General features: G+C 42.2%; 1 protein-coding gene across 1 annotated transcript in view; it reads right to left on the bottom strand.

The window, feature by feature from the left end:
* XRCC5 (X-ray repair cross complementing 5) overlaps window positions 1–11,058 on the bottom strand; it is a 96,622-nt gene extending 85,564 nt beyond the window's left edge. Inside the window, exons 1-5 of the mRNA XM_047773447.1 lie at window positions 10,916–11,058; window positions 6,705–6,818; window positions 3,488–3,671; window positions 2,236–2,284; window positions 973–1,095 (exon numbers count right to left, since the gene is read on the bottom strand). Of these exons, the coding sequence (XP_047629403.1) occupies window positions 973–1,095; window positions 2,236–2,284; window positions 3,488–3,671; window positions 6,705–6,818; window positions 10,916–10,936 (491 nt within the window). The 5' untranslated portion in view covers window positions 10,937–11,058. The remainder of the gene's footprint in view (window positions 1–972; window positions 1,096–2,235; window positions 2,285–3,487; window positions 3,672–6,704; window positions 6,819–10,915) is intronic.
* Between the last annotated feature and the right edge of the window lie 1,568 nt (window positions 11,059–12,626).

The following is a 12,626-nucleotide window of genomic DNA, read 5'->3' as shown; positions in this document are numbered from 1 at the left end:
AGAAGCTGAGGGCTTACCACTCAGAGCTGGAGGCTTCTTGGTAGAGCTCTCCATCTGAAAAATGAGTGTCCCCAGAAGAATACCAATTCAACACTATACTATCACTCTGCTCTTACCAAAAATAGGACAAGAAAAAAACAGGTTTCAGACGAAGCAGGAAGGACTAAGGTAGTGAAGACAATGTAGTGCTGGGGATGTAAGCCACAGAAAGTAAATGCCTGGAGGGGAAATTCAAGTTATTGCGGGAAAGGAACTCTCTCCCCAGCAAATTGTGAAATACATCTTCCTCCTAAATGTGTACACTTCATCTGTAAATTTACATAAGAAAATTACATTTTATTTATGTCTGTGTATCCTCTAGACCTGAAAAAGGGTTAAAATGACCCACAAGTTGAGATTCCTCTCTATCCTAAAAACATCTACTGACAGAATTCCTGTCCTGGCTCAGTGGTTAATGAACTCAACTAGTATCCATGAGGACGCATGTTCGATCCCTGGCCTCACTTGGTGGGTTAAGGATCCAGCACTGCCATGAGCTATGGTGTAGGCCAGCAGCTACAGCTCCAATTTGACCCCTAGCCTGGGAACTTCCATATGCCGCGAGCATGGCCCTAAAAAAGACAAAAAGGCAAAAAAAAAAAAATCTACTCTCTTTAAGGTAGTTCCCTACACTGTTTAAGGAAAAAATTCCCCTAATTAATTCCTCAATTCTTTAAGTCTAAGAACAGTACAAAGGATCTGGGATCTGCTGCTGAGCTAAATTCCTGTGTTTCACTGTGACTTTCATCCCGTTATCATTAAAACCCAAAGGAGTTCCTGGAACAGACAGTAACCAGTGAATGTTGGCAGAGGTCAGATTCTGACTCAAGAGCTGAGAGGACTGCTGGGAACCAAGGGCTCTGGGACGGGGACCCGCTCACCGCATTATGAGAGCACATGATTTGTCCACAAATCTTATTCTTACGGTCTTACAAGAATTGCAGCGAGATGCCAGATTTCTTCAAGTTATGAATGATAATGTCCAGCTGATCTTTGCTGAATGGGCTGCTGAGGTCAGTGAACACTTCAATATGCCTCTTCTCAAACTTCTTTCCTCTAGAAGAGAGAATTATCATGCTAAGAAATCATCCTCCTGAATTAGTTCCTACAAATGCAAATGTCCTTGGTGGCTGAGCAGAAAAGGTAAGGAATAACTCAAGCTCCAGTTCACAAATGTCATTATGTTCTATTGACGCTCAGCCAAGTTAACACTTAATCAACCCAGTTGTCACTCATACTTTTCCCATCTAAAGCAAGATTTCTGAGCATTATGGAAATATTATGGCTCTGATTTCCTAACTCTAACTTCAGTTAATGGTGTGGTCGTTATGATTTAAGAAAAACCCATTGTGGAGCAGAGGAAACAAATCCAACTAGTATCCATGAGGATGCGGTTTGATTCCTGGCCTTGCTCAGTGGGCTAAGGATCCAGAGTCACCGTGAGCTGTGATATAGGTAACAGACTCGGCTAGGATCCCACATTGCTGTGGCTGTGGCTATAGCCTGCAGCTATAGCTCCAATTCACCCTAGCCTGGGTATTTCCATATGCCAGTGCAGCCCTAGAACGCAAAAAAAAAAAAATCTCATTCCAGCTTCCACAGAGACAGAATACAAGCAAGGAACTCTCCAGGGCACTATAATTACAACTGTGCAAGGCTTCATACTCTAGGCACCCTCGTCTGATTCCATTCCGGCTAGTGGCAGGATTTTGCAGATGATGTACAGAGACTGAGAAATGGTAATACAAATTTTGGCTTGACATTTTAGTATGAATGCTATTCCTAATAGTCAAGGGATGTGTGTATGTGTGAATTCAAAGAAAGATATTTTAAAGGCACAGTAATTAAATAATAAATTAGGAAGCTGGCCAGAGTTACATGCTTCTAATTTCAATAACATATGGATGATACCACTTAGTATTTTTAAAAATTCCTGGTAATTAGCTTAAGTCAAATAGGAAGTAACATGAAAAAAAAAGCCAAACATTTCATTTTCCCAGAGAAATTCCACGAAGTATAGCCCTTCCTCTTTTTAAACTTTTTAAGAAGAAAGGTTGAATTCTATCAAATGTGTTCCCTCAGCCACACAAACATGCAGCTTGAAGGACAATGAGTCACACAGCACACTGAATACATCAATCCATACAATTTTTGCAGAAAGGCTCATTTCCAACTCTCTTCAGCTAAGACACTTACATAGTTTCTTGTTGAATCAAATCCATGCACACGATGAGGGCATCCAGGACTCAGCTGGTTAAGGCAGAAGATAACAGCAAACAGTCCTTTTCTCCCAAGAACATGCAACTTTTTTTCCAGTGAAATCCACTGTGGGCACTGGGCTAAGTGCATGATGATTTAATAGTACTTGCCCAAGTACCTTTCTTCCAAACTTCATTTCACAAATAAATATGGTATAATATCAAAGTACACATCCTGGAACATACAACTAGGAAAAATAAAATAAACCAAAAGGTACACATTCCACTCACTTAACCAAAGATTATGTCAATAGATGCAAACTATTGCCTTTGGAATGGATAAGCAATGAGATCCTGTGTATATATAGCACTGGGAATTACATCTAGTCACTTATGATGGAGAATGATGGAGCATAATGTGAGAAAAAGAATGTATATATGTATGTGTGACTGACTGGGTCACTTTGCTGTATAGCAGAAAATTGACAGAACACTATAAACTGAATATAATGGAAAAAATAAAAATCATTTTTAAAATAAATAAACAGACATTTCTCCAAATAAGACAGACAGATGGCCAAAGAGCACATGAAAAGATGTTCAACATGGCTAATTTAAAAAAAAACTATAGTGCCATTTTATAGTATCTAAAATCCATGTTTTGCTATTTCAGTCCATCCTTAAACATGAAGTCAGCCAAAATGCAGCATCTATAAGTCACTTGCAGCACAGCAGCACAGCACAGCAGCACCTCTCAGTGATCAGGGATGGCACCACAGTTTAGAAAAATAAGGGTAACCCTTTAAAGTCAGTCCATCTTTGGAAGAAATTAGAAGTCTCGAAGTTTGCATATTAGTCTGATTTTGGACAGAAAAAAATCTTCCACCCAGGAAGGCTAGGAGAATTCTAATGCTACACTCTTCTAAAAATATCTTCTCTATGTCCAAATGTTTCTAACCACCACCACCACCAAACCCTCTGCACAAAGTCAATAAACACACATACCTGCTGGTAACTTCCCCTTCTAATACATCCCAGCCTTACAATGTCACTAGTGCAGAGAAGGGGCACCCAACCCAACCAAATTAATCTCCCATTAAATCCTAACACACATTGCCCCCATGTCCTCAGAGCAAAAAAATGCCCATATAGTCACATCTGGGACTCTTAGAGAGCCTCACCAAACCACATTACTGTTTCCCAGACTAAAGGAAATTTCTTAAGAGTCTTCTCTGGCTGAAAAAGGATACAATCAGCTTGTTGAGAACCTGGTTGGATTTTGCTTTCAATGTCCTCCAGCAAGTCAAAGTCTGGTAGCTTCAGGTGTCTATGCACTGTGATGTTCTGATACTGATCCTTACCAGCGAGGGCATTCTCAGTGCCGTCTGTACCAAAAAGGACTAATGCAATTTCATCCTTGCTCTCAGCAAACACCTAGAGAAGTACATTGGAAGGGTGAAGATCATACACTACCACCTGGAAACCATTAGACAGCTAACCTTCAGGGAGCAAGACAACCATACCTGCCTATGGCAGGTCCCTGTGGCCACAGTCAACAACAGAATACCGGGCTAAGCAGCCCAAGGGACTCATGGACAGTGACAATTCCTAGGTTCTAAGAAGATTTTTTCACTGACTATAGGTCCTATCCTTCATTTCAGCACAATTTGTGGTGGAGGAGTGGGAGAGCAGTAAGTGCTCCTAACAATTTACACCCAAATCAGACTCAAACCCCCAGTGAAAACTAATTATGGACAACTTGAAAAGATTTTAGTCTGTCTTTCTGGGATGACTACCCAAGGTTTAAATTTTCCAGAGATCAAAAACATTTGCTGATTCATATTTATCCATATTCTACATACCAGCAATTACTTACAGGTGTATATATAATGTAAAGAAATTCTTACACATGTATGCAAGGAGACAACAGACAAGAAAGTTCAAATTCACTTCAGCACCATTTATAGCAAGGCAAAACTGGCAACTATCCATTAACTGAAGAATGCAAAAACACACTGCAAAATATTTATACAACAGAATATGACACCCTAGTAAAAAGAAATAAATTTCTTTCAGTGTTTACCAACATGAATAAATCTCAAAAACATAAGGGCAAGAAAAAATAAGTTGTGGAATTATATGTATCGCATAATACTATTACATACACTTTGAAGAGCTTCATACAATACTAAATATTATTTATAAATACACTTAGATCCAAATATAAAATATGCCTGGTAGTAACTATGAAAATTCTGAGCAAAGGAGAGGAAGAAATAAAGAAAAGGGTGGGAAGGGATACTCAAGGGCTTCAAATTAATCTGCAACATTTTATTTTTTAAGAAAAAAAAAGAAAACAAATATGGTAAAACTCTTGGCCTGTATAGGGCTAGATAATAGGAAAATAGCTTTCCATTATATTATTCCCTGTATTTCCCGTTTTTGGAAACACTTCACAGTGTAATATAAAAACAAAAAATAGTATGTGACACCAAAGGCACTCCTGTTCCTTTTACATCAATGAGAAGAGGATGGAATTCTGTCGGTCTTCATCTGTTTGGTCTTTTAAATTCCCCAGCCTGTTAATAACTCCAGCTACAACTGCCAGTTATACATGGAGGGAAGGTCCCAGCTGCTGGGATTCAAACATTTCCGGCACGCCGTGGGCTAGGCCAGCTAGAATTCCATCTGCCTCCTGGACAAGAATTCATCTTGAGGCAAGATCATCTTGCTCAACAACAAAACCTCAGTCTGGACAGTGGAGGAAATTTGAGTGCAGCATGGGAATGGCACCAGGTTTTGTCTCCCAGCCTTCTGAATGCACTCAGACTCCTATGCAAGGGGCGGACCCAAAAATAAAAACAGAAAGCACTGGCTGGTGTTGTTTGTTTGTTTTTTAAATATATACTATACTGGGGCACAGCAGCACTGCTTGAACACAACCAACACAAATTACTATAACCGAGAATGGTATTTAGAAGCATTTTCATCTTCTTTGAGGCATTAAGAACTCCAAGTTATTAGAATTTGTAAATCTAGGATGACAGGTAGGAGGCATAGTGTCCAGTGGAAAAGGCAACACCCAGAAGCAGCAGCACAGGCGTCCAGAGGAGCAGCAGTACTCAGGGAATGAAGCAGAACTTCATGGACTGAGCACAAGTAGTAGGCCAGGTAGAAAGGGCAGAAATTAATGATAATAAAAACATATCATGTTTACAATACATCATGTACTGTTCTAAGCACTTTATCTACACAAGAGGTATTATTATTTCCCCCATTTGACACATGGGACACTGAGGCACTGTGGCAGAGTCTCCAAGAGGGCCACAATCTACTCCTTTTCCCCCCTGTATTTGGAAGCTATTCCTTAAAACAACAGGGAAGCCTAATTCCTGCCCTTCTCCACCCACTGCATGTGAATTAGCTTAGTGACTTGACTAATAGAAGGCAGTGGAAATAACTTTCTGGGATTTCTAAAGCTAGGTCACAAAAAGCCACATTGTTTTAGAATATCCAGTCTTGAGACACACTTTCTTAGAATCAACTTCTACACTGTGAGAATCCCAAGTTACATAGGGAGGCCTCATGTTAGAGTTCTGGTGGACAGCACCAACTGAGCCAAGCCACTTAAGGTGAAACTACCAGCCAAAGGAGTAGACGTAGAGCCCCACTGAGCCTTCAGATGACACAACTCCAGCCACCATGAGTGTACCTGCACAAGAGGCCTCAAAGGGAAACACCCAAATGAGCCACCCAGTCATCTCACAGAACCACGAGAGAGGATTTTTTTGTTTTTTGTCTTTTTGCCTTTTCTAGGGCGCACCCTCAGCATATGGAGGTTCCCAGGCTAGGGGTCTAATCGGCCTATACCACAGCCATAGAAACACGGGATCCGAGCTGCGTCTGCGACCTACACCACAGCTCATGGCAACGCAGGATCCCCAACCCATTGAGCAAGGCCAGGGATTGAACCCTCAACCTCATGGTTCCTAATCGAATTCGTTAACCACTGAGCCACGACGGGAACTCCGAGAGAGGATTTTTTTAATGTCACGTAAGACGTTAGGTTTGGGATGGTTTATAACAAGCAAAAGGTAATTGGAATAAGCACAAAGTAGTTAAAAGACTTACTCAAGATCACAAGGTTAGTAAGTGACATGGCAGAGCAAGGATTCAAACCCAGGCCATCTGGCTCTAGAGATCATACATTTAAACATTATTTTACATTGCTTCTTGTTTCTGATGAAATCAGTAACAGCCAGTGGAGGAACCAAAATGAAAAAAGAAAAAGACATAAGGCTCTAGCAGTTGTTAGACTTGCAAATGAGTATACAAAAGAGTAACTCCTCAGATTCCCCAAAACACGGAGGGTAGACACTATAAGGAAGATGGCATCTTACATCACTAACTGAAGGTAACAAGCAGTTATACCAAAAGTTACAAGCTCAAGATCAATCTGAAACTTACCTGTCGCTGCACAAACATGGTTATCACCTTCTTTGCTAGTTCAAATGGGGATTCTTCACCAGGAAAGGAGTTACTCATGGCAAAGCCCACATCCACACACAGCACTACAGCTGCCTAGAAACAAAGCCCCAAAGAGTGTGTGAGAAAATGTTATTAATGGTTATTAATAACAAAAAGAAACAAAAGAGATGTCCTTTGTTTATTTCGCCCATAATATTCAGCTGATGCATGACAAAGGGAGGGGAGGTGTTCTACTTAGAGCAGGTAAGGCATACATATTTTCACTGCAGAGAAACTTTAAATAGTCCTGATAGTTCCTGAAAGCTAGAAAGGATCTCCCAGGATAGGAGCATGCTCCAGGTAGCTGCTGCTCCCTGGCCTGAGCCTGAGGATAAACCCATGGACAGCAGATCTGAAAACAACCAGCAAGCTAGAGCTTAGTCCAGCCCAGCTGAGCCCAAAATACATCAGGCCAAACGCAGTTGATCTGCAGACCTACAGCATGAGAACATATGCTTTTTTTGTAAGCAGTGATCTGAGATGTAGTTTGTTATACAGTATTTTTGCAGCAGTCAGTAGGGACTGCCACAATCTGTATCTTCTAAAATGATACATCCCTTGGAGTTCCCGTCGTGGCGCAGTGGTTAACGAATCCGACTAGGAACCATGAGGTTGCGGGTTCGGTCCCTGCGCTTGCTCAGTGGGTTAAGGATCCGGCGTTGCCGTGAGCTGTGGTGTAGGTTGCAGACGCGGCTCGGATCCCGCGTTGCTGTGGCTCTGGCGTAGGCCGGTGGCTACAGCTCCGATTCAACCCCTAGCCTGGGAACCTCCATATGCCGCGGGAGCGGCCCAAGAAATAGCAACAACAACAACAACAACAACAACAACAAAAAAGACAAAAAGACAAAAATAAATAAATAAATAAATAAAATGATACATCCCGGAGTTCCCGTTGTGGCTCAGTGGTTAGAGAATCCGACTAGGAACCATGAGGTTGCAGGTTCGATCCCTGGCCTTGCTCAGTGGGTTAAGGATCCGGCATTGCCATGAGCTGTGGTGTAGGTTGCAGATGTGGCTCGGATCTCGTGTTGTTGTGGCTCTGGCATAGGCCGGCAGCTACAGCTCTGATTCAACCTCTAGCCTGGGAACCTCCATATGCCGCGGGAGCGGCCTAAGAAATGGCAAAAAGACAGAAAAAATAAAGTAGAATAAAATAATACATCCCAACAACATGAAATCACTTTGTGAACCAGGGATCTAAAATGTAGACTAAAACACTAAGTCTAATCTAGGAGGGGACACAGACATGTAAATAATACCAGCACAATATTCTATGATAGTGATATGCAGTGGGCACTAAGACCACACAGGAGGGGCATCTACCAAGACCAGCGGAAAGGATAGAGGATGGGTAAAAAGGCAGAAAAGGCTTCCTTTTCCAGGATATGGTCCTTGGGTGAACCTTAAAGAATGATTAGGAGTCAGTCACGTGAAGAAGGGGAATTTTTGGCAGAGGAAACCAAACACTAGCTTTTGTCGTTAGCTAGCAATCGTGTATGTAGGGGACCAAAGAAATAGGGCAAACTAAAAGAAATAGGGATCCATGTAGAGTTCTTTATCTGGCATCCAAAGTTTAACTGAAAATGAGCTGGAAGAGACCTGAACAAACCAGCAACTCACAATTTCAGGGTGGATTATAAAATGTCATCGGTATGACACAGTATGACATGGCTACAGTACCACATTTTCCCACATCTACCCCATTCCATCCTCCAAAATATTTTAGGTTCTACCAGTGGTATAGTGAATTTAAGGAAGGAAAAGAAAGGTTTTATGGTGAAAAAAGACTAGATTTACAATCTGTAGACCTGGGATCTAGTCCCATCTTTATAACCATGTAGCTAAGTCCATGGGTATGTCACTTAACCTCACTGTTAATTCATGGAGGTGGGAAGCAGTTATTGGACTGGATAAGATCTAAGGTCTTTTCCAGAGTTACCTTCTTTGACACTGACAGCCTCACCTGTGCTTTGTACTGATCACACCACATTTGACGAACTGTGAGCAGTTCCGATAATCACATCCTATGAGAAAGACTAATTACAACTGAACACGAAACGAGTAGACTAGGGAAGAATCTGGAGAACATATGAAGTGAGGAATAGGTGGAAAAAATGAGCCAAATGAGAAGATTTATGGAAACATGAGTCTTACTCAAATAGTTGACAGCTGTGTTAACAAAAGCTCTGCAAGAGAGATAATAGCTCCCTCTAACTTCTAACAGAGGGAAGTTAGAGGGAGACTGATTTGACTCCATATAAGGGAGAAAAAAATAATACTTAGATGTGGTCAGTGAAAGAACTACTGTTTTCTGAAGCAGTGCTCTCCTGACCCTAGAATTGTTTGAAAAACCTGGATGAGCTTCTATTAGGGATGTTATAAATGATTTCTAATTTGGTTACATCTTGAGCAGGGCAAGAAAAAAAAAATGGAAAGACAAGGTTTTTCCCTAGTTTACAAAGAATTAAACATAATGCATTAATATGAAGATATTTCTAGATTATAAAGAGCATGTCTGGAGAAAGAGTAGTAATAAACTCCAAAATTCCTTTGAGAACAATAAAATTTACAAACTCATTTCAAGGCTGAGCATAAAAATCTTTAGAGTCCCCAAATATGGTGCTGCATTTATTTATGTTCATAAAAGCTACTTTTAAGCCAGAAAACTCTAAATCGGAGGCCTAAAGGTCTTTTGCTGAGAATAATCAGGTATCCAAAAAAAAAAAAAAATGGCACCAAAGGTTTTCACAGTATGGAACCTCTTATCTGAAAGCAGAAGAACACCTCATGCAATACCTCAAGTTCCTTTCTGGCAGCAGTAGAAAACCAGGAAAAAGAAATGGGGCAGCACCGCAACTCTCCATTTATACACTGAAGAATTACAAGCCATTGGAATTTTGCTGCAAGTCTACCTGCTATAAACAGCTGCTTCATTAGAGCTGAAAGTTTTCAGCAGCTGAAAGAGGTACAAAGGAGGTGAGTGGCATATTTTTGCAATCATTTTAACCAGTATTTCCCTATGAGGGGACGAGGAGTCAGCTGCTCAAACTCCTACCGTGTTCATTTGTAGGATGCCTAGTTAAAGGCCTACTTTTTGGATGGATGGATGATTTAACAACTCCCTGGAACACACCTCCCTCTAGAGACCCTTCAGAGAACTACCCTTCTCTGCCTACATTGAAAAAACTTCTAAAATTCATAAAGTTATTAATCTGGGACACTGAGGATTATACCTTCATTCCTAACAAAAGAGAGTCTTTTGAATTCCAGGGCTCTAAAAGTAGAGAAAGCCTGTATTCAAATCACATTCTACCACTTGTGGACTGGGTGATCTTGGGCTAATCACCTTTCTTTCTTTAAGCTTCGCATTTCTCCCATGTAAACTGGGGATATAAATCTTCAGCTCATGGGTTTGTTGTGACGATTAAATGAGACAGGAATAATGCATTTAGATCAGTGACTCACCAGAATAAGCTTTGAATAAATATGGAAATATTAGATTATTAGAGAGGTGGAAATATTAGACTATTATAGAGGTAAAGCTATAGTTTTATATTTCCATTTATTCTACTTACACTCCCTTTTCTGAAGTTTTATGGAGGTTCCCAGGCTAGGGGTCTAATCTGAGCTGTAGCTGCCAGCCTACGCCAGAGCCACAGCAACGCAGGATCCCAGCGGTCTGCGACTTACACCACAGCTCACCGCAAGGCCAGATCCTTAACCCGCTGAGCAAGGCCAGGGATCAAACCCGAAACCTTATAGTTCCTAGTCAGATTCGTTAATCACTGAGCCAGGAGGGGTACTCCCTTTCACAGATTTTTTTTTTAACTCAGGCTCCGAAGTAATGGAAGAGTCTGGGGTAGGCTGCGATAGTGCTGCTGAGAGAAGGCGTGGGATGGGAGGCAGGATAAGGACCGGTGGGGAGAAAGCGGTGGGGGTGGGGAGCGGGCGAGGCTCAAATTCCCATCTTAAGACTCCAAATCCCCAGTCTTTCTCCGCGCATCCTGCGACCAGGCCCTCCTGACCCAGCCCACCACCACCATCTCCCCTCCTCGCTCCTTAGAACCGCCTGGATCCAGTGATTCCTGCCTCCGAACCACCTTTTCCAGACCCTCAGCACAGGAAAGGCCCAAACCTATTGCTCCTTCTACCTTATTCCCCCACCGCGCCATGTTGCTGGCCCGCCAGCGCCTCAGCAGTCACTTCCGAGCCGGAAACCGCGGCGCTGAAACTCTGTTCCGCCGGCCTTGGCGCTGGAGGCTCGCGGGAAGAACCACTTCCCGCGGAGCCTGGAAAGGGCGGGGAAACTGTGCGTCGAAGCTCTGCGCATGGGCAGATTCCATTCCTTGCTCGCTGGCTGAGCTTTGAGACCCAAGCATTTAGCAAATCTGAAGTGGGTTGATGGGAATGACTTGGAAAGGTACACTTTCTTTTTCTCACATTGAGAATTAACAACTCCAGCGTTTTGTGTCAGAGATCTGGAGTTAGATTGATTTGAATATGAACATGAATCCAGAAAATCACTGAACATCTCTAAAATCATGTTTCTTTTAAAAAGAGGAATAATGAAAGGTTTAACAGATGCGATGACTTTAGAACCAACTCCTGAAGGAAAAGTAGTTTTTCGGGCAATCGAAAGTGGAAAGAGCATTCTTCTTTGAAGAGGAGATTGCACGCATAACGGCCTGGAGGCATGAAACAGCAGCTATTAAAGATATCCCAATACTTTGTCTTGGAGCCAGATTAAACCAAACTTCAGACCCGCTTATTTTACCAAGAATTGGCAGTTCCTGAACAAGGATTGCCCTGACTACATTTTGATTTTGTTAATCCTCAATGCACACCCTATCTTGGAACTTTCTCATCTTCTCCTCCTACACCTCCCATGTAGCCTGCTGCTAATCTTGACACAGTTTTCTTCAGCCAAGAGCGCCTATAAAACCTACCACCTCCCCGCCCCAAAAAAACGCCTGAGCCTTCTCTCAGTGCTCCTGGCAACTAGCTGATCAATAAACCTACTTGAAGCCTCAATGCTTGGGACTCTCTGTCTCTATTCAGCTCCAAACCTATAGCCATTTCTTGCTCTTACACTTTGGAGAGTTTCTAGTTTGTAAGGAAGTGAGGTTTACTTTCAGAAGAGGAATCTAGGGAGTTCCCGTCGTGGCGCAGTGGTTAACGAATCCGACTAGGAACCATGAGGTTGCGGGTTCTATCCCTGGCCTTGCTCAGTGGGTTAACGATCCGGCGTTGCCGTGAGCTGTGGTGTAGGTTGCAGACGCGGCTCGGATCCCGCGTTGCTGTGGCTCTGGTGTAGGCCAGTGGCCACAGCTCCGATTGGACCCCTAGCCTGGGAACCTCCATATGCCGTGGGAGCGGCCCAAGAAATAGCAAAAAGACAAAAAAAAAAAAAGAGGAATCTAGGGAGATATTCTAGAAGTGGTAGCTATCAATTATGGTGCCTGATAGTCTCACAGTCCCCTTTCAAAGGAAGCTGGCTGTCCTTGCCCATTTGAGGGAGTCAGGTCCAAGCTAAACTTTGCACAGAAAAAATCTATATATATCCATGGGCTTTGATATCTACAGATGTCCTAGGATCAAGCCCCCACTGATGCCAGAGACAATTGCACTGCATTCCTGGTCAAGTAGAGCATTTATAGGGTCACAAAAGTGATCTAAATTTTGGACTGCTGACATGGCTCTTGGCAGGAGTGTCTCCATCTTAGGCCTAGAAAGTTTTTCAAAAGGCTTGTGTTAATAATTGAATTAACTGAAGAAGAGAAAACTGTGTTGGCCATTAATCTTTTGCAACATTATAAAACTTAAGCCCTGGATGGCCATGAATGATACAATAAAACTTTAAAG

This window comes from Phacochoerus africanus, chromosome 3 (genome assembly GCF_016906955.1).
Source record: "Phacochoerus africanus isolate WHEZ1 chromosome 3, ROS_Pafr_v1, whole genome shotgun sequence".
NCBI lineage: Eukaryota > Metazoa > Chordata > Mammalia > Artiodactyla > Suidae > Phacochoerus > Phacochoerus africanus.
Note: the sequence above shows the minus strand (reverse complement) of the source record. Positions and strands in the feature narration are given on the sequence as shown.